This window comes from Sceloporus undulatus, chromosome 8 (genome assembly GCF_019175285.1).
Source record: "Sceloporus undulatus isolate JIND9_A2432 ecotype Alabama chromosome 8, SceUnd_v1.1, whole genome shotgun sequence".
In the NCBI taxonomy this organism is placed as follows: Eukaryota; Metazoa; Chordata; class Lepidosauria; order Squamata; family Phrynosomatidae; genus Sceloporus; species Sceloporus undulatus.
Genome location: NC_056529.1, coordinates 21,181,772 through 21,195,603, shown reverse-complemented (window position 1 = coordinate 21,195,603; position 13,832 = coordinate 21,181,772). Strand labels below are relative to the sequence as shown.

Sequence of the window (13,832 nt, the reverse complement as noted above, 5' to 3'; positions counted from 1 at the left end):
TATATATATATAAAACTAGTCTTCTACAGAAAGCATATTTTGTTTCCCCCCCAATTGCTGGCGTATTTAATACTAGCTGATGTTACCATGCATATTTTTGCAAATAAGCCGGCGCAATCTGTTTTGGAAAATGCAAAAGGATGTGCTGGTCTGGATGCATGACCACGCGGCTCCCATCTCACTTTTCGTTCTCCCTGACGCATGGAAAAGCGTAAATACCAGCCCCTATAAATAGCCCTTGCTTTTTGCCTGGGGAAGTTTCCCTGGCACTTGCACCAAGCTGGGTGAACAAAATAGTAGCAGGGTTTCTATCTATACCCGCTTGGCTGCTCCTCCGCCTTCTATCTATAACCTATTGGCAACCCTTAATGGAACTGACCACGTGCGCCTGCAATATTTTTGGACCCTCGGCAGGTGGGGAAAAGGCAGCAGCCAGGACACAGAGGCCTGAGGCAGCAGTGGTCAGTGGTTCCCACATTGGTGGTCAATCCAGTCTGGGTTTTAGTTAGTCTGAACTATGGATCTAGTCTGGGTTTCAGTCTGGACAGCAGTGGTCAGTGGTTCCCATGTTGGTGGTAAATCCAATCTGGGTTGTAGCCTGAACTATATAACTATGGATCCAGCCTGGGTTTTAGTCTGGACAGCAGTGGTCAGTGGTTCCCACATTGGTGGCGGCAAGTCCAGTCTGGGATTTAGTTTGAACTATAACTATGGATCCAGTCTCAGTCTGGACAGCAGTGGTCAACAGTACACACTTTGGTGACAGATCTGGTTTGGGTTTTAGTTTGGACTATAACTATGGATCCAGTCTGGGTTTTAGTCTGGACAGCAGTGGTCAGTGGTTCCCACATTGGTGACAGATCTGGTCTGGGTTTTAGTCTGAACTATAACTATGGATCCGGTCTGGGTTTTAGTCTGGACACTGCTGGTCGGTGGTTTCCATATTGACTGAATTGTAAAATGAATTACATAACTACAGTTCTGGTTTGGACAGCAGTGGTCAGTAGTACCTACATTGGAGATAGTGGTGAATTCAGTCTGGGTTTAAGTTTGAACACTATGATCCGGACTGGGTTTTAGTCTGGACAGCAGTGGTCAGTAGTTCCTACACTAGAGATAGTGGTGGATCCGGTCTGGGTTTTGGTCTGAACTGTAAAGGAGCTGGACTGTAAAGGAATTGCAGGGAGCCATGGTGTCCAAAGTGATGTCAAACTGAATTATTCCTGCAATGCAGATTCAGCCAAATACATTGTTTCATTGAACTCTATTATTTTTCAGAGTGCTTTGGACCGGGACAGAAACGCAGAACAGTTTCCGTCAAATAACCTACTCTCTGCTTTCCACCCAAGAAGCAAGTGGCAAATCTGGAGAGGAACCAAGATAAAGACTTGGAAATAAGACTCTGAAAAGTACATTTTGTATTGATTGATTGATTATTGCTTCATTGACCTGTATTGCTTTTCTGTAGTCCTGGGGCTCCCTCTAGTGTCCTGGTTTAATGGGACTTTGGCCTGCTTTGTCCAGAATCAATGGATAAATGCATGCTGAAGAGGATTGCCTTTGTTAATATGTTTGTGTGCATTTGCTAATATTCATATACTTTTAATATGTTTGTGGGCATTTGTTATAATTTGTGTACTTTTAATGTTTGTGCGCATTTGTTAATATTTGCGTGCTTTTGTTAATATTTGTGTGCTTTTGTTCATACTTATTAATATTTATTAATATTATTTTTGATAAATATGAACTTTGGTTCATATTTATTAATATTTATTATCATTATCATTATCATCATCATCATTATTATTATTTATAAATATGAACTTTTGTTCATATTTATTAATATTTATTAATATTATTATTAATGTATTAATTTGTTTTGCGTGGTCTCTTAAGTGTTTTTCAATCTCAGGAAATCTAATTTAAAAAGATTTAAAACATAAGCAAAAAAAAAGTATACAAAAGAGAGATACAGTACATAAATCTGAGACTGTTGCTTTTATGCCCATAGTATCATGGCCGTCCTGGCTTCTGCCCTTAGTTTGCGTCACACCGAAAGCGGCCCGTGCTGGAAACACATTCCCTTCCTCGAAGGTTCCGCGTCAACTCAGTTCCCCCTTCTTTTCTCAATGAGGAGAGGGGAGGGAACCTATCATCCGACCCTTCCTCATTGGCTGAGCTTTGCAACAGGAGGAGGCGGGGCCTGCTCTGATTAGCCAGAAAGGCAGCAGCTGGTGCTCTCCTGGCCAATCCCAGGACAGACAGGGCTTTGATCTTTGATTCCTCCCATGCACATGTGGGAGGTAGGTTTGCAATCCTGGGTGGTGCTTTGCATTGGCTTTCCTTGCAGTCAACAACTTTGCAAAGGTAGGGCTTTTTTGGGGGGTGCAATGCAAAATTGAGATCCTGCTGGAGTGACCTTGGATTATATGAGTGTCTTTTAAATTCAATTTATTTTAATTTATTCTTGTCATCATCATCATCATCATCGTTATTATTATTGTGCAATTGCATTGGACTTTTTGCTTTCTCTTTGCAGCCATGGCTGAAGATCATCCCCAAACTATGGTGACCTGCACAGCCCCAGTTAACATTGCTGTAGTCAAATACTGTGAGTATTGCATTGCCTTCTCTTCTAACACTGTATATTTTATCGATTTTAACATGTGGCTTTTTAAAAACTCATTTATAAGTCTAGAGATTTAGGTTAAAAAAGAGACCCCAAAAACCTGAGTCGACTTATCCATCAGTCAAGGTAAGTACTGTACTTTAACTCATATATAATGAGTTACGGCTGCTGATCCTCTTCCACTCTCTCATCCATCCAGCCTTTAGTATGAATGCTAATAGTTATGGGTGCTGTAATTTTGTAAGCTCTTTGGCATTGTTTTTCTTTGCTTCGTCCTTTACATCCATGAGGTTGACTTATAGCCGAGTATATACGGTATACACACACACACACACACACACACATATATATATATACTAGATTGGATTAAAGCCACTGGTAATGCCTCTTGGAGGAGTCTGGGATGGCCATCGGTCCGGAGGGCTTTGATGGTGCATTCCTGCATGGCAAAATGGATGACCCTCGGGGGTCCCTTCCAACACTAGGATCCTATGATCCTTAGTCACATACGCATACAAAAGCCCAAGAGGCAACTTTCCCCAAGCTCCGATAATTCGTGGGTTGTGTTACCGTTGTGCAAGAAGGCAGATGAGCAAGTTGGGAGCCTGGACCTGGAGGAAGAGAGTTGACTCACCTAATGGCAGGTGTGAGTTTGTCCCACTTGCGGGCAACGCAAGGAACAGGTTGGACTCGCTGTGCCACACTCTGGAGATTTATGGTACCATGGAGCCTTTGACTGACAGATGGATCGGATTGCAAAAACGGGGCCCCAATGGTAAAGCAATCTCCGTTCTTGTCTTTGTATCTAGACCCAACCTAATATTATAAATGGTAATGAAGTCAAAGGCTTTCATGGCTGGGGCTATGTCATTATTATTATTATTATTATTATTATTATTATTATACTGTATTTATATAGCGCTGTAGATTTACACAGTGATGTACATACAGAGAATAAAATCGATAACAATGAAACCTGCCAATGGCGTTCATTCTACAAATACATATAGAACAATAGATAATAATACAAGATAGAGTTAGATAAAAAAAGCAGACAACACATTAAAAATATCAAATATCAAATTGAATATTGTATTTTTATCTATTGTTCTATGTTCTTGATTTTATTGTTCTTTCTTTTGTATGGTGTTACCTGCCTCGATCCAATACAAGGAGAGGCGGGATATAAGTAAATACTATTATTATTTATTATTATTATTATTAGTTGTGGCCATGTTCTAGAAGAGTTTGTTTGTTTCTTTATTTCTTTATTTTTACATTTGTAAAATGTACATTGAGAAACATATTTACAGAAACCTAATTGATTTTGGCTCAAACAATAATACTAATGTAAGATATCGATGTGGAAGATCATCAGGTTACACACTTCTGAATTATATTTATACCTAATATTTATACCCAATGCTATATTGTTAGACCTCAGGGCAATATATACAGAAGAACAGCAATTTAAAACAGCCTGGAGCAATTTTAAAATTCATTTTTAAGGTAGACCTGAATGCCCATTTGCCCATGGAAAACCACTGGGTGACCTGGGCACCATCTTCGTGTCTCAAAGTCCTGGATGTTTTCATTCCCAGAGCTTGGAAAAGTTACTTTTACTTGGAAATATTCTAACCAATGTCCTTCTTCCTGCACCAGGGGGAAAACGCGACGAACAGCTCATCTTGCCCATTAATTCTTCGCTCAGCGTCACGCTGCACCAAGACCAAGTCAGTACCAGAGGGTTGCAAATGGCTCTTTCAGTGGGAGGTAACAAAAGAGAGATTGTTGGGCTTGGAACAAGGATTGAAATGATAGAACGGGTTCAGTGGCACAAGGAGAAGATGATATGCAGTTGGCTCTCTATGTCCACGGATTCTGCTTCCATGGATTCAACCATCCTTGGTTGAAGGCATAAAAAAATTTTTTTGCATCATATTCCCTCAAAAATCTTTTTTGCATCATATTCTATAATAAATAAGACCAGGGTTCGAATCCCTGCTCGGCTATGGACCTTGTACAAGTCACTCTCAGCCTCAGATAAACCCTGGGACTTCAAGTCGGAAATGACTTGAAGGCACACATCCACAACAACAAAGCAGCTTCTACTCAGTTCCATATGTAAGATATTAATGTTTCTGTCATCCCTTCTGGCTTCCATCCTTAGCATGTTTACCCAGAACTAAATCTGTCTTATAAGTAAAGTTGCATTGCAGTCTAAGGTGTGATCCTATCCAGACTCTCTCCCAGAAATAAATCTGGATAGGATCACAGCTTTGGGAGGGAGACCACTGTATGCATAGCTTGGAGTGGGTCCCAGTAAGGACAGTGAAACTTCATGTCAGAGCAAGTGCAATAGATTCCCTGCGTGTCGTTCATGGCCATTTCTGACCTCTGGCTTGGTGCTTCCATTGCAGCTCAAAACCACCACGACCGCCGCCATCAGCCGGGATTTCACAGAGGATCGCCTCTGGTTAAATGGCAAGGAGGAGGATATTGGACACCCGCGCCTCCAGTCCTGTCTGCGGGAAAGTAAGTGGAGAATGGGAAGGAGAAGCCTTGCCAGGAAGGATAAGCATTGCTGGGAAGGAGAAGCTTAGGCAGACAAGCCAGGATTCATATCATGTATGAGAGCACCTACATTGAATTTCTCTTTCTGCATGGGTTTTCCCATCTGTGTGTCTCCAGGAATACCTTTCACCCAGGGAAACTAGAGAGCCTCCTTTTCCAGGACACACCCTTCATTTCATAGGATATCTGGTCACCCTCTTTTCCCCATACCTACTCCTCTTCTCTTGGCAGTTCGCCGACTGGCTAGGAAACGCCGTGGGGGCAGCCAAAGCAGAGACACTGCCCCGCTCAGCCTGACCTACAAAGTCCATGTTGCTTCGGAGAACAACTTCCCCACGGCGGCTGGGCTGGCCTCCTCCGCAGCAGGGTATGCATGCCTGGGTGAGTGGCGCCAATCTGTTGGGGCTGATTGGTGTGGCTTCAAGACTTTGGGGGCCACATGTGTTCCCTAAGTCCCTTTTTGAGGCGAAGGGGTGCTGTGCAACCACTGTATGCCACTTTGAGCCTCATTTGGGAGAAAGGTGGGATAGAAATAAAATGAAATAAAATTGACACCAAAAAGCACCCTTTTTGCAAAACTGGAATGCGCTTTTGGCCACATCAGTTCTTCATGGATTTTTTTGCTGAGGGTGGAACCTTTGGCAGTCCATGCAGCCAGCTACCCGTTGCGTCTTATGTTTGTTGTTGTGTGCCTTCAAGTCATTGCCGACTTATGGCGACCCTAAGACGAACCTATCATGGGGGTTTCCTTGGCCAGATTTGTTCAGAGGAGCTTTGCCATTGCCTTCCCCTGAGGCTGAGAGTCTATGACTTGCCCAAGCTCACCCAGTGGGTTTCTTGGCCAAGCTGGGAATTGAACCCTAGTTTCCAGAGTTGTCATCCAGTACTCAAACCACTAACAGCATATTGGGGTATAAATAACATAAAATAAATTTGGCACCAAAAAGCACCCCTTTTGCAGCACTAGAATGTACTTGTGGCTGCAGCAGTTTTTTGGAAGCGGGCATTTTTGGCAGTCCCTACTACCAAGCATTTCTAGCTGAGCAGAAATCTAACAGTAACTCCCTTTCAAATTTTCTCTGCCATGGTGCTCTCTTCCCCTCGTGTTTTGCTTATTTCCTGGCAAGGGTGGCACTGCATGGTGAACCCCACAAGTACCATTTAAGTTCTCTGGGGCTGATCCAATTCTCCTCTCTTTGTCCCCGCAGTCTACACTTTGGCAAAGCTGTATGGCATAGAGGGAGACCTCTCCGAAGTTGCGCGGATGGGCTCTGGGAGCGCCTGCAGAAGCATGTTTGGAGGCTTCGTCCAGTGGGTCATGGGGGAAGATGCCGACGGCAAGGACAGTGTTGCCCAGCAGGTAGCACAGGAGACACACTGGCCAGAATTGAGGATTTTGATCCTAGTGGTGAGTAACGAGGTTGGATGGAACCAGGGTGACCAGACATCCTCCTTTTCTCAGAAATGTCCTATGTTTCAACCTTCTCCTTGTGTTTCAACCCGCATCTCCTTGTGACGCCATTGCCTGACACTTCTTTTTTCCTTCTTTGGTAGGTGAGCGCAGAGAAGAAGCCAATGGGCAGCACAGCAGGGATGCAAACCAGTGTCAAAACAAGTTTCCTGCTGAAGGTAAGCCATTCTGTTGCCTGCTTCATGTTGTAGGGCAGTGGTCAACCAAGCAGTAAGCGATGCTCCCATGTCAGATGTTGAGGGCAGTGAATCCATTTCAGCATGGTTTCCTGAAATGCAATGCAGATTATATCCCCTCTTTTCCAGCACCGTGCCCAGGCTGTGGTTCCTGAGCGCATGGCCCAGATGATCCGTCACATCCAGCAGCGAGACTTTGAGGCTTTTGGCGAACTTACCATGAAGGAAAGCAACCAATTCCACGCCACATGCCTGGATACTTTCCCACCCATTTTCTACCTCAATGACATCTCCAAGCAAGTGGTCGCCTTGGTGCACCGTTTCAACACCCACTGTGGCAAAACTAAGGTTGGAAGAGCCTAGCTGTGATGCTTGTGGGATGTGGGAATGGATGGTCCTGGTTGGTCACCACTTTAGAACGCATCTTTAAATTTAGGGGCACAATCTATATCAGATTATTTAATCTGTGCTGCTCAATCTGGTAGCTACCACCTCTCCCTGGGCAAGGTAGTCATAAGGGGTGAATCTGGCTAAATTTGCAAAGATGGTTTGCGTCTGTAAGCTTCACCGTCAGATAGGTCTCTCAGCTTTTCCTGGTCTCTTGGTTCTTCATAAAAGGATCTTGAATCCAGCCCTTTAAGACTTTCCCAGGAGGCTGCCCTCTCTTTCCCTATCACATCATCTTTGGGTGCTTTCCTAGATGGAGTATCACTTATGGGACCTAGAGCAAATCAAGCCTGAACTCTCCTTAGACGCCAAGATTACTAAACTGAGACTGTCATACTTTGGGCATATCATGAGAAGACATGACTGAGTAGAAAAGACATAGCGACCCTATGAAGGACAGGTTTCCAAATCCTCTTCCTATCATCACCAGCCCTGTAGGGTCTTGTGGAGTAACCATTGGGGCTTTCCAGATGGAGTCTATTCAGCTGGAATGTGATCTTTCTCTTTTCTTACTGCCCTCCAGCTTACCAAGTAGTATTGTCTTCAAAGTTGTCAGTTAACAACAACAATCCTTTATCCAGAAATCTGAATTTCTGGATAAGGTAGGTAGGTAGGTAGAGAGAGAGAGAGATAGAGAGAGAGATAGATAATCTTTTGGATGAAATGCATGCTTCTCTGACTTCTGGCCTTCCTTGCAGGTGGCTTATACTTTTGACGCTGGGCCCAACGCCGTGCTCTTCATGCTGGAGGAGACGGTGGGCAAATTTGTGGAAGTGGTGAAGCGCAGCTTTCCTCCCGAAAACAACGGAGGCCAGTGAGTGAATTTGGCAGTTTCCTTTCCTTCCTCATCTGTGGCAAGAGGCGCTGGTGTAATGGGAGTCTCCAAAAGCTCCAAGCATGGAAGAAACACAGTTTTGTTGTGTGCCTTGAAGTCGTTTCCAAACTATGGCAACCGTAAGGTGGACCTAGCACAGGGGTTTCTTGGAAAGATTTATTGTTTAAAGGGTGTTTGCTTTTCTCTGAGGCTGAGAGGATGTGTCTTGCCTATACTATTCTGGGATTTGTATTTTGTCGTGGCGCCAGACATCTCTGACAGAGAAGGCTAAACATTTCGCCATACTACAAATTCCTGAGCATTGAGCCAAAGTGGTGCCAAATGGGATTATTTCTGCATCTTGGATGCAACCAGAGTAGTTTACGGATTATTAATTTGATAGCTCCCAGGCCTACAATCTTATAGTCTTAAAAAGGCATGGCACAAAAGGAGAAGGCAATGGCAGTGAAGAAGAGGATCAAGTCCAACAGAAGTGGACCAAGTCTATGAAATCTAACGCTGCGACTTCTTTTGCACAGTTAGCCTCCAAGGTGCTACAAGATCCCTTTGCATACAGTGCTTCCCCTTGTGGGTTTTTTGGCCCAAAATGGGTCCTTCCCTCCTATCATTTCCTCTTTTTTTGGTGGAGGGGACACATCAGGATGACCACAAACCTTAAACCCTCTGTATCTCCTCTCCATTTAGGTTTCTGAAAGGCCTGCCGGTGGAGGCAGCAACACCGTCTGAAGAACTGCTGTCAGCCGTGGTGAGAGATCCTTCTCCGGGAGCCGTCCGGTATTTGTTACTTACCAAGGTATGGCTGGGGTACAATAGTTTCTTCTCTGAATCTTAGATTCAAGGACCCACTGTATACATTAAAAACTGCAATACACACACCATCTAACAAGCACCCCATATAAAAGCCATTGCATGATTATTAAAAGCCTGCCTGAAGAAATCCTTCTTTTAGATCTTGCATGAAATGTGGGTGCGTTTGTTCTTCTTTCAGCCTGGGCCAGGACCAGCATTGATGGAAAACGCAGACTGCCATCTCCTGGGTGCAGACGGATTGCTCCGAAGCAGCAGCAGTTGAACAAAGAGCGTTTCCGTTTTGGGATTGTTTGCCCATGTTGCCTGAGTGGGGAAATCAAGGATGGGTGGCGCTTGCGAATGGGATGAATGAGAGAGAAGTTCCATTTTTCATTGAGAATTACAAAAGTGGTGGATTTCAGACGGTTAAATGTTGAGTGGGGATTGTGCAGACCCCCAGATGATGTTCAACTGTAACGCCCAGCAGACCCTGGGAGTTGCAGTCCAACAATATCTGTAGGGATGCACGATTCCTATCCCTATTACTGTGTCCTGGTAAGTCTGCCTTATCCCTGTATATGTCTTTTTTGGGTGGTCATTGCAAGAGGTTGGTATTCTCTTCCACCCTCCTCAGTGACAAAGCCCCTCCTAGGACTCTTAGTTTTGCTGTCATGGCTGTTGTTGGAGAATGTGGGCGATCAGAGAAACATTTGTCTAGGCCCCCGCAAACCAATTATATTATCCACTGAAATCTCAGTGAGGATGTAATTCATCTGTGTCTGTCTATGGGACATACTCAAATACCCCTCTAACCCCCTTCTGCTGCAGGATCACTTTTCAAGGGGGGTATTGCAGCAAAACAATTGAGTCCTGGAAGTGGGCAGATGGGATAGAGTTCTGCCATGGATCTTGGGCACTGCATGGGAACCATCCCTTTGCTTAGGCACACACTTGGAAATCATGGAGATGTGTCTGGACTGCAACTCTCATCAGCCATAGACAGCTCAGGCCATAGTAAGGAAAGCTGGGAGTTGCAGTCCAATGGTATCCAGAAGACTACAGTGACTGCGACTGCTGCTTTCTTAGATAGTGATGATAGATGCCTTACTCTCAGGGACTTCTATGGAGCAGAAACCTTTATGAGAAGCGGAGGGTTGGTTATCTCTGCCTGTTTCTCTCCTGCCTTTTGGTGGGCTGCCATCTCCTCTCTTCAGCTCAGGGCCTCCTTGTAGATGGTTTCTTTTTGTCTACTGCACAAGATGGGGAAAGTGCAATCCAACAGTATCTGGAAGGCCATAGTTTGCTCATCCTTTGGCTTGCCTGTTAGGTGACCGCTGGTTTATGCATTTCTTGCTAGGAATGCTGGGCTATGTAGGCTTTTTTAGTCTCTCTATAGGCATCTCTGACATATGCACCCCATCAACCGTAAGTAGCATAATTGTTTGGGAAGGATTGTGGTAACTGCAATCCTAAAAGCCACAGTGAACTACCCTGGTGCAGACTTTGGCCTGAGTCAACCGGTCGCACAATGTTCTTACGGAAGAGTTTATAGGATTGCTTTACAGGTTAGGAAACCTTGGGCATGTTTGGGGATTTGGGGAATGCAAGAGCCAGCTGTGGACTTGCAGGAAGGCATCCTAACAAAATTAATCTCTCCATTCTTTAATCTATTCTAGCCTAGCTATTGTTGCTTTTAAAAGTTTGCTAATTTGCTTTTTTTTTAGGGAGGTTGCTCTTCTAGAAAATGAAACAGGTGAATGTCTGCCTCAATATTTAGGCAGCTAGGAACCAAAATGACTCCTCTCCATCACAAGTTAGGTTTGCTTCTTGCCCTGAAAAGTTGCCTGTGGTTTGTCTTTTGTGTTCCCTTCTTTTGCACACACAAAGTCCGATGGGTGTGTGCGGGTCTCTTCTCTAATTTCCAGTTTCGTTTTTACTGGGCGGTTTTGAAATAAATGACGATTTGATACTCTGGTTCTCGCTGTGGCCTGCTCTTTTTCAGCTGCTTGTTTCTTTTATAAAGATGCATCGTTGTCCATTTCGCCACCCATTTTTTTTTTTTTTTTGCCAGTTCAAGGGGACTTACAACAGTTGAATGTAGCTAAAAATCTGCAGCACGCAAAAGGTAAAAATACTGTCAGAAATCCAAACTGGTTGAAATCATATAAACCATGAAAAAGGAAGCAAGAAATCAACCATCTAGCAGGTTATTATTATGATGCAACAACGGTTCTCCCGAAACATCTGTCTCCATAAGGAGAATTTTCCAAGTCCAGTGGGCCCTCGGTATCCGCTGGGGTTTGGTTCCAAGATCTCCAGCAGATAACTAAATCCATGGATGCTCAAGTCCCATTGAATACAATGGTGTAGTAAAATGGTGTCCCTTATAGAAGAGAGCAAAATCAATGACATTTGTATTTCCAAGGCACGGCTGGTTCTATCTATGTGTAAGGAATCCGTGGATAGGGAGGGCCAACTATCATAGGACCAACATCCTTGCACCCACCAGGTATTTTAGGTGGAGTTTTTCCCCGGTTGAAGTGCAAGGATTTTTGTGCCGCTTTCTAGCTGGTTGCTAAACTGGCAGCCCAAGTTTTTGGGGTGCCTTTTCTGGGTCCCTTTGGAAAGATGTCTCTGGCTCTTTCTGGCCAAGTTTTTTGGGGGTGCCTTTTGTGGGTCCCTTTGGAAAGAGGTCTCTGGTTCTTTATGGCTGCTTGCTAAAGTGGCAGCCCAAGTTTTTGGGGTGCCTTTTGTGGATGCCTTTGGCAAGATGCCTCTGGTTCTTTCTGGCCAAGTTTGGGGGTGCTTTTTCTGGGTCTGTTTGGAAAGATGCCTCTGGTTCTTTCTGGCCAAGTTTTTGAGGTGTCTTTTGGAGGTGCCTTTGGAAAGATTTCTGTGCCCCTTTCTGGCCAAGTTTTTGGGGTGCCTTTTGGGGGTGCCTTTGGCCAGATGTCCCTGTGGAGGGGTCAGCTGCAGCTGTGTTCCTCTCTCCTCCTCTGGGCGTTGGAGGAGGAGGAGCAGGAAGGGACGTTGCAGCCTGGGCTTGGCCACCTCTGCTGCCTGCCTCCTCCATCCTGCCATCCTCCATCCTTCTCCTGCGGAGCGCAGCGCAGAGGCATTGGCTTTGGAGCATGGGGCGCATCGAGTGGGCCATGTGGGGCAACGAGCAGGCGCTGGCCTCGGGGCTGAGTGAGTCCTCCGGGGGGCAGCCAAGGGGACCCCCTTCCCTCCAGCCAGGGACAGAGGTCCAGCCCTGGGATGGGGCTTCTGGATCAGCACCAAGAGCTCTTTCCCTTGCCTTTCCCAGCAGGGACCCTGGCTGCTGACCCTGGCAACTTTATAAGGCCCAGGATCTAAGCCCCTGCACCTCTTTTTCCTGCCTTCCAGAGTAATTTCTGACCCATGAAGCTTCTTTTTAAAGCCTAAGATCTAAGTCCCCTGCATCACTGGCAACCAATGTCTTGCTCTCTTCCCCAAGTTTGCAACAAATCCACCAGTTCTGAACTAGAAATCTTCCCCAGAGCTTGGAAAAGTTGTTCACTTTCTGGACTGTCACTCCCAGCATCCCCCCTCCAGGAAACTCAAAGTCTTATGTTGATGCTTCTTAGCTTTGCTTGTATGCTTCTGTTTCCCCCTCCTCTGCCTTCCATCCTAGACAAAGGGGAAAGCTTAGAAAAGTTCCCTTCTGCAGACTACAAATCCCAGAATCCCCCAGCTGCTGCATGCACATCCCAAGGCTGGAGAAACCTAAATGCTGGCTGGGGGATTCTGGGAGTTGCGATCCAAAAAAGGGGAGGTTTTCGAAACTCTGCTCTTAATCTAGTTTGGAAAAGAGGGGAAATTGAAGCATAGTTTGAAAGAGACAAAGATTTGAAGTTTCTCTACTCTTGCAATTCTCTTCTGACTTTTTGTGGCATTGAAGGGGGGGGATATTACAGGAGTTAATAGCTGCATTGTTTAAAAGCAGCCAGTTTGGGCTCCTCCTGGTTTGCTTGCAGCCCTTCATCTGCTGCAAGAGGAGGAGGAACAAGAAGGCTCTTCTTCTTCTGCTCTCAGATTGAGGAAGTCTACGAAGAAGAGAGCCAAAGAGAGAAGGAAATTCAGTAGAAAAGAGGGGCTTCCCTCGGTCTATAAATAACTCTGGGCTGTAGGTTGGGTCTTTTTGGGGGGTAGCACCCCATTAAAGAGGGCTTGGCTATGCGCCATTAGCCCATTTCCTTGTAGCACCCCACATCCCCCCCCAAAAACTAAACCATCTTTTTACAGGCGCACTTCTGGAGACATCTATATACAGTATATACATATATAGATGATGATAGTCCCAAGTTAGTGTGTGTGTGTGTGTGCGCGCGCACGGACATATGTGTGCGTGTACACATACATAAACACTAATTTAGGACTATCATAATCTATATATGTATGTGTGTGTATGTATGTATGTATGTGTATACACATATACATACTAACTTAGGACTATTATCATCTATATATGTATGTGTGTGTGTTTAAATATGTATGTGTGTATCCACACACGCGCACACACACACACACACACATACATACACACACACTAACCTGGGACTATCATCATCTGTGTGTGTGTGTGTTTAATACACACACATGCACACTAACTTGGGACTGTCACCATCTATATATGTATATGTGTGTGTGTGTGTGTATTTGTACATATACTCACTAATTTGGGACTATTGTCATCTATATCTATATATATGTTTGTGTTTATACACACATACACACACTAATTTGGGATTATCATCATTTATATATATGTGTGTGTTTTATATGTGTGTGTGTATATATATGTGTGTGTGTGTGTGTGTGTGTGTGTGTATATATATATATATATATCACAGCATACCTCTACATACATACATACATCCCCTTATATGA

At 44.7% G+C, this 13,832-nt stretch overlaps 2 protein-coding genes across 5 annotated transcripts in view; both read left to right on the top strand.

Moving 5' to 3' along the window:
* The first annotated feature begins 438 nt into the window (after positions 1-438).
* On the top strand, positions 439-10,895 carry MVD (mevalonate diphosphate decarboxylase). Of its 4 annotated transcripts, XM_042438344.1 has the most exons (12): positions 439-461; positions 1,279-1,409; positions 2,540-2,611; positions 4,292-4,362; positions 5,050-5,164; positions 5,435-5,584; positions 6,412-6,611; positions 6,758-6,832; positions 6,980-7,198; positions 7,996-8,111; positions 8,817-8,925; positions 9,121-10,895. In XM_042438344.1, the coding sequence occupies exons 3-12, from the start codon at positions 2,542-2,544 to the stop codon at positions 9,202-9,204; spliced, it is 1,209 nt and encodes a 402-aa protein (XP_042294278.1). In that variant the 5' UTR covers positions 439-461; positions 1,279-1,409; positions 2,540-2,541; the 3' UTR covers positions 9,205-10,895. The 4 variants fall into 4 exon arrangements, with proteins under 4 accessions (XP_042294278.1, XP_042294280.1, XP_042294279.1 ...); XM_042438345.1 differs by lacking the exons at positions 439-461; positions 1,279-1,409 and adding an exon at positions 2,123-2,303; XM_042438342.1 differs by lacking the exons at positions 439-461; positions 1,279-1,409 and adding an exon at positions 2,124-2,367.
* A 942-nt stretch (positions 10,896-11,837) lies between these two features.
* Positions 11,838-13,832, top strand: part of LOC121914709 (cytochrome b-245 light chain) — an 11,168-nt gene continuing 9,173 nt past the window's right edge. Inside the window, exon 1 of the mRNA XM_042438347.1 lies at positions 11,838-12,110. Within this exon, the coding sequence (XP_042294281.1) occupies positions 12,053-12,110 (58 nt within the window). The 5' untranslated portion in view covers positions 11,838-12,052. The remainder of the gene's footprint in view (positions 12,111-13,832) is intronic.

Coding starts and splice junctions, on each gene's coding strand:
- MVD (XM_042438342.1), top strand. CDS start 2,289: ATGCACATGTGGGAGGTAGGTTTGCAATCCTGGGTGGTGCTTTGCATT. Junction 2,612..4,291: donor CATTGCTGTAGTCAAATACT/GTGAGTATTGCA, acceptor TTCCTGCACCAG/GGGGAAAACGCGACGAACAG. Junction 5,585..6,411: donor AGCAGGGTATGCATGCCTGG/GTGAGTGGCGCC, acceptor TTGTCCCCGCAG/TCTACACTTTGGCAAAGCTG.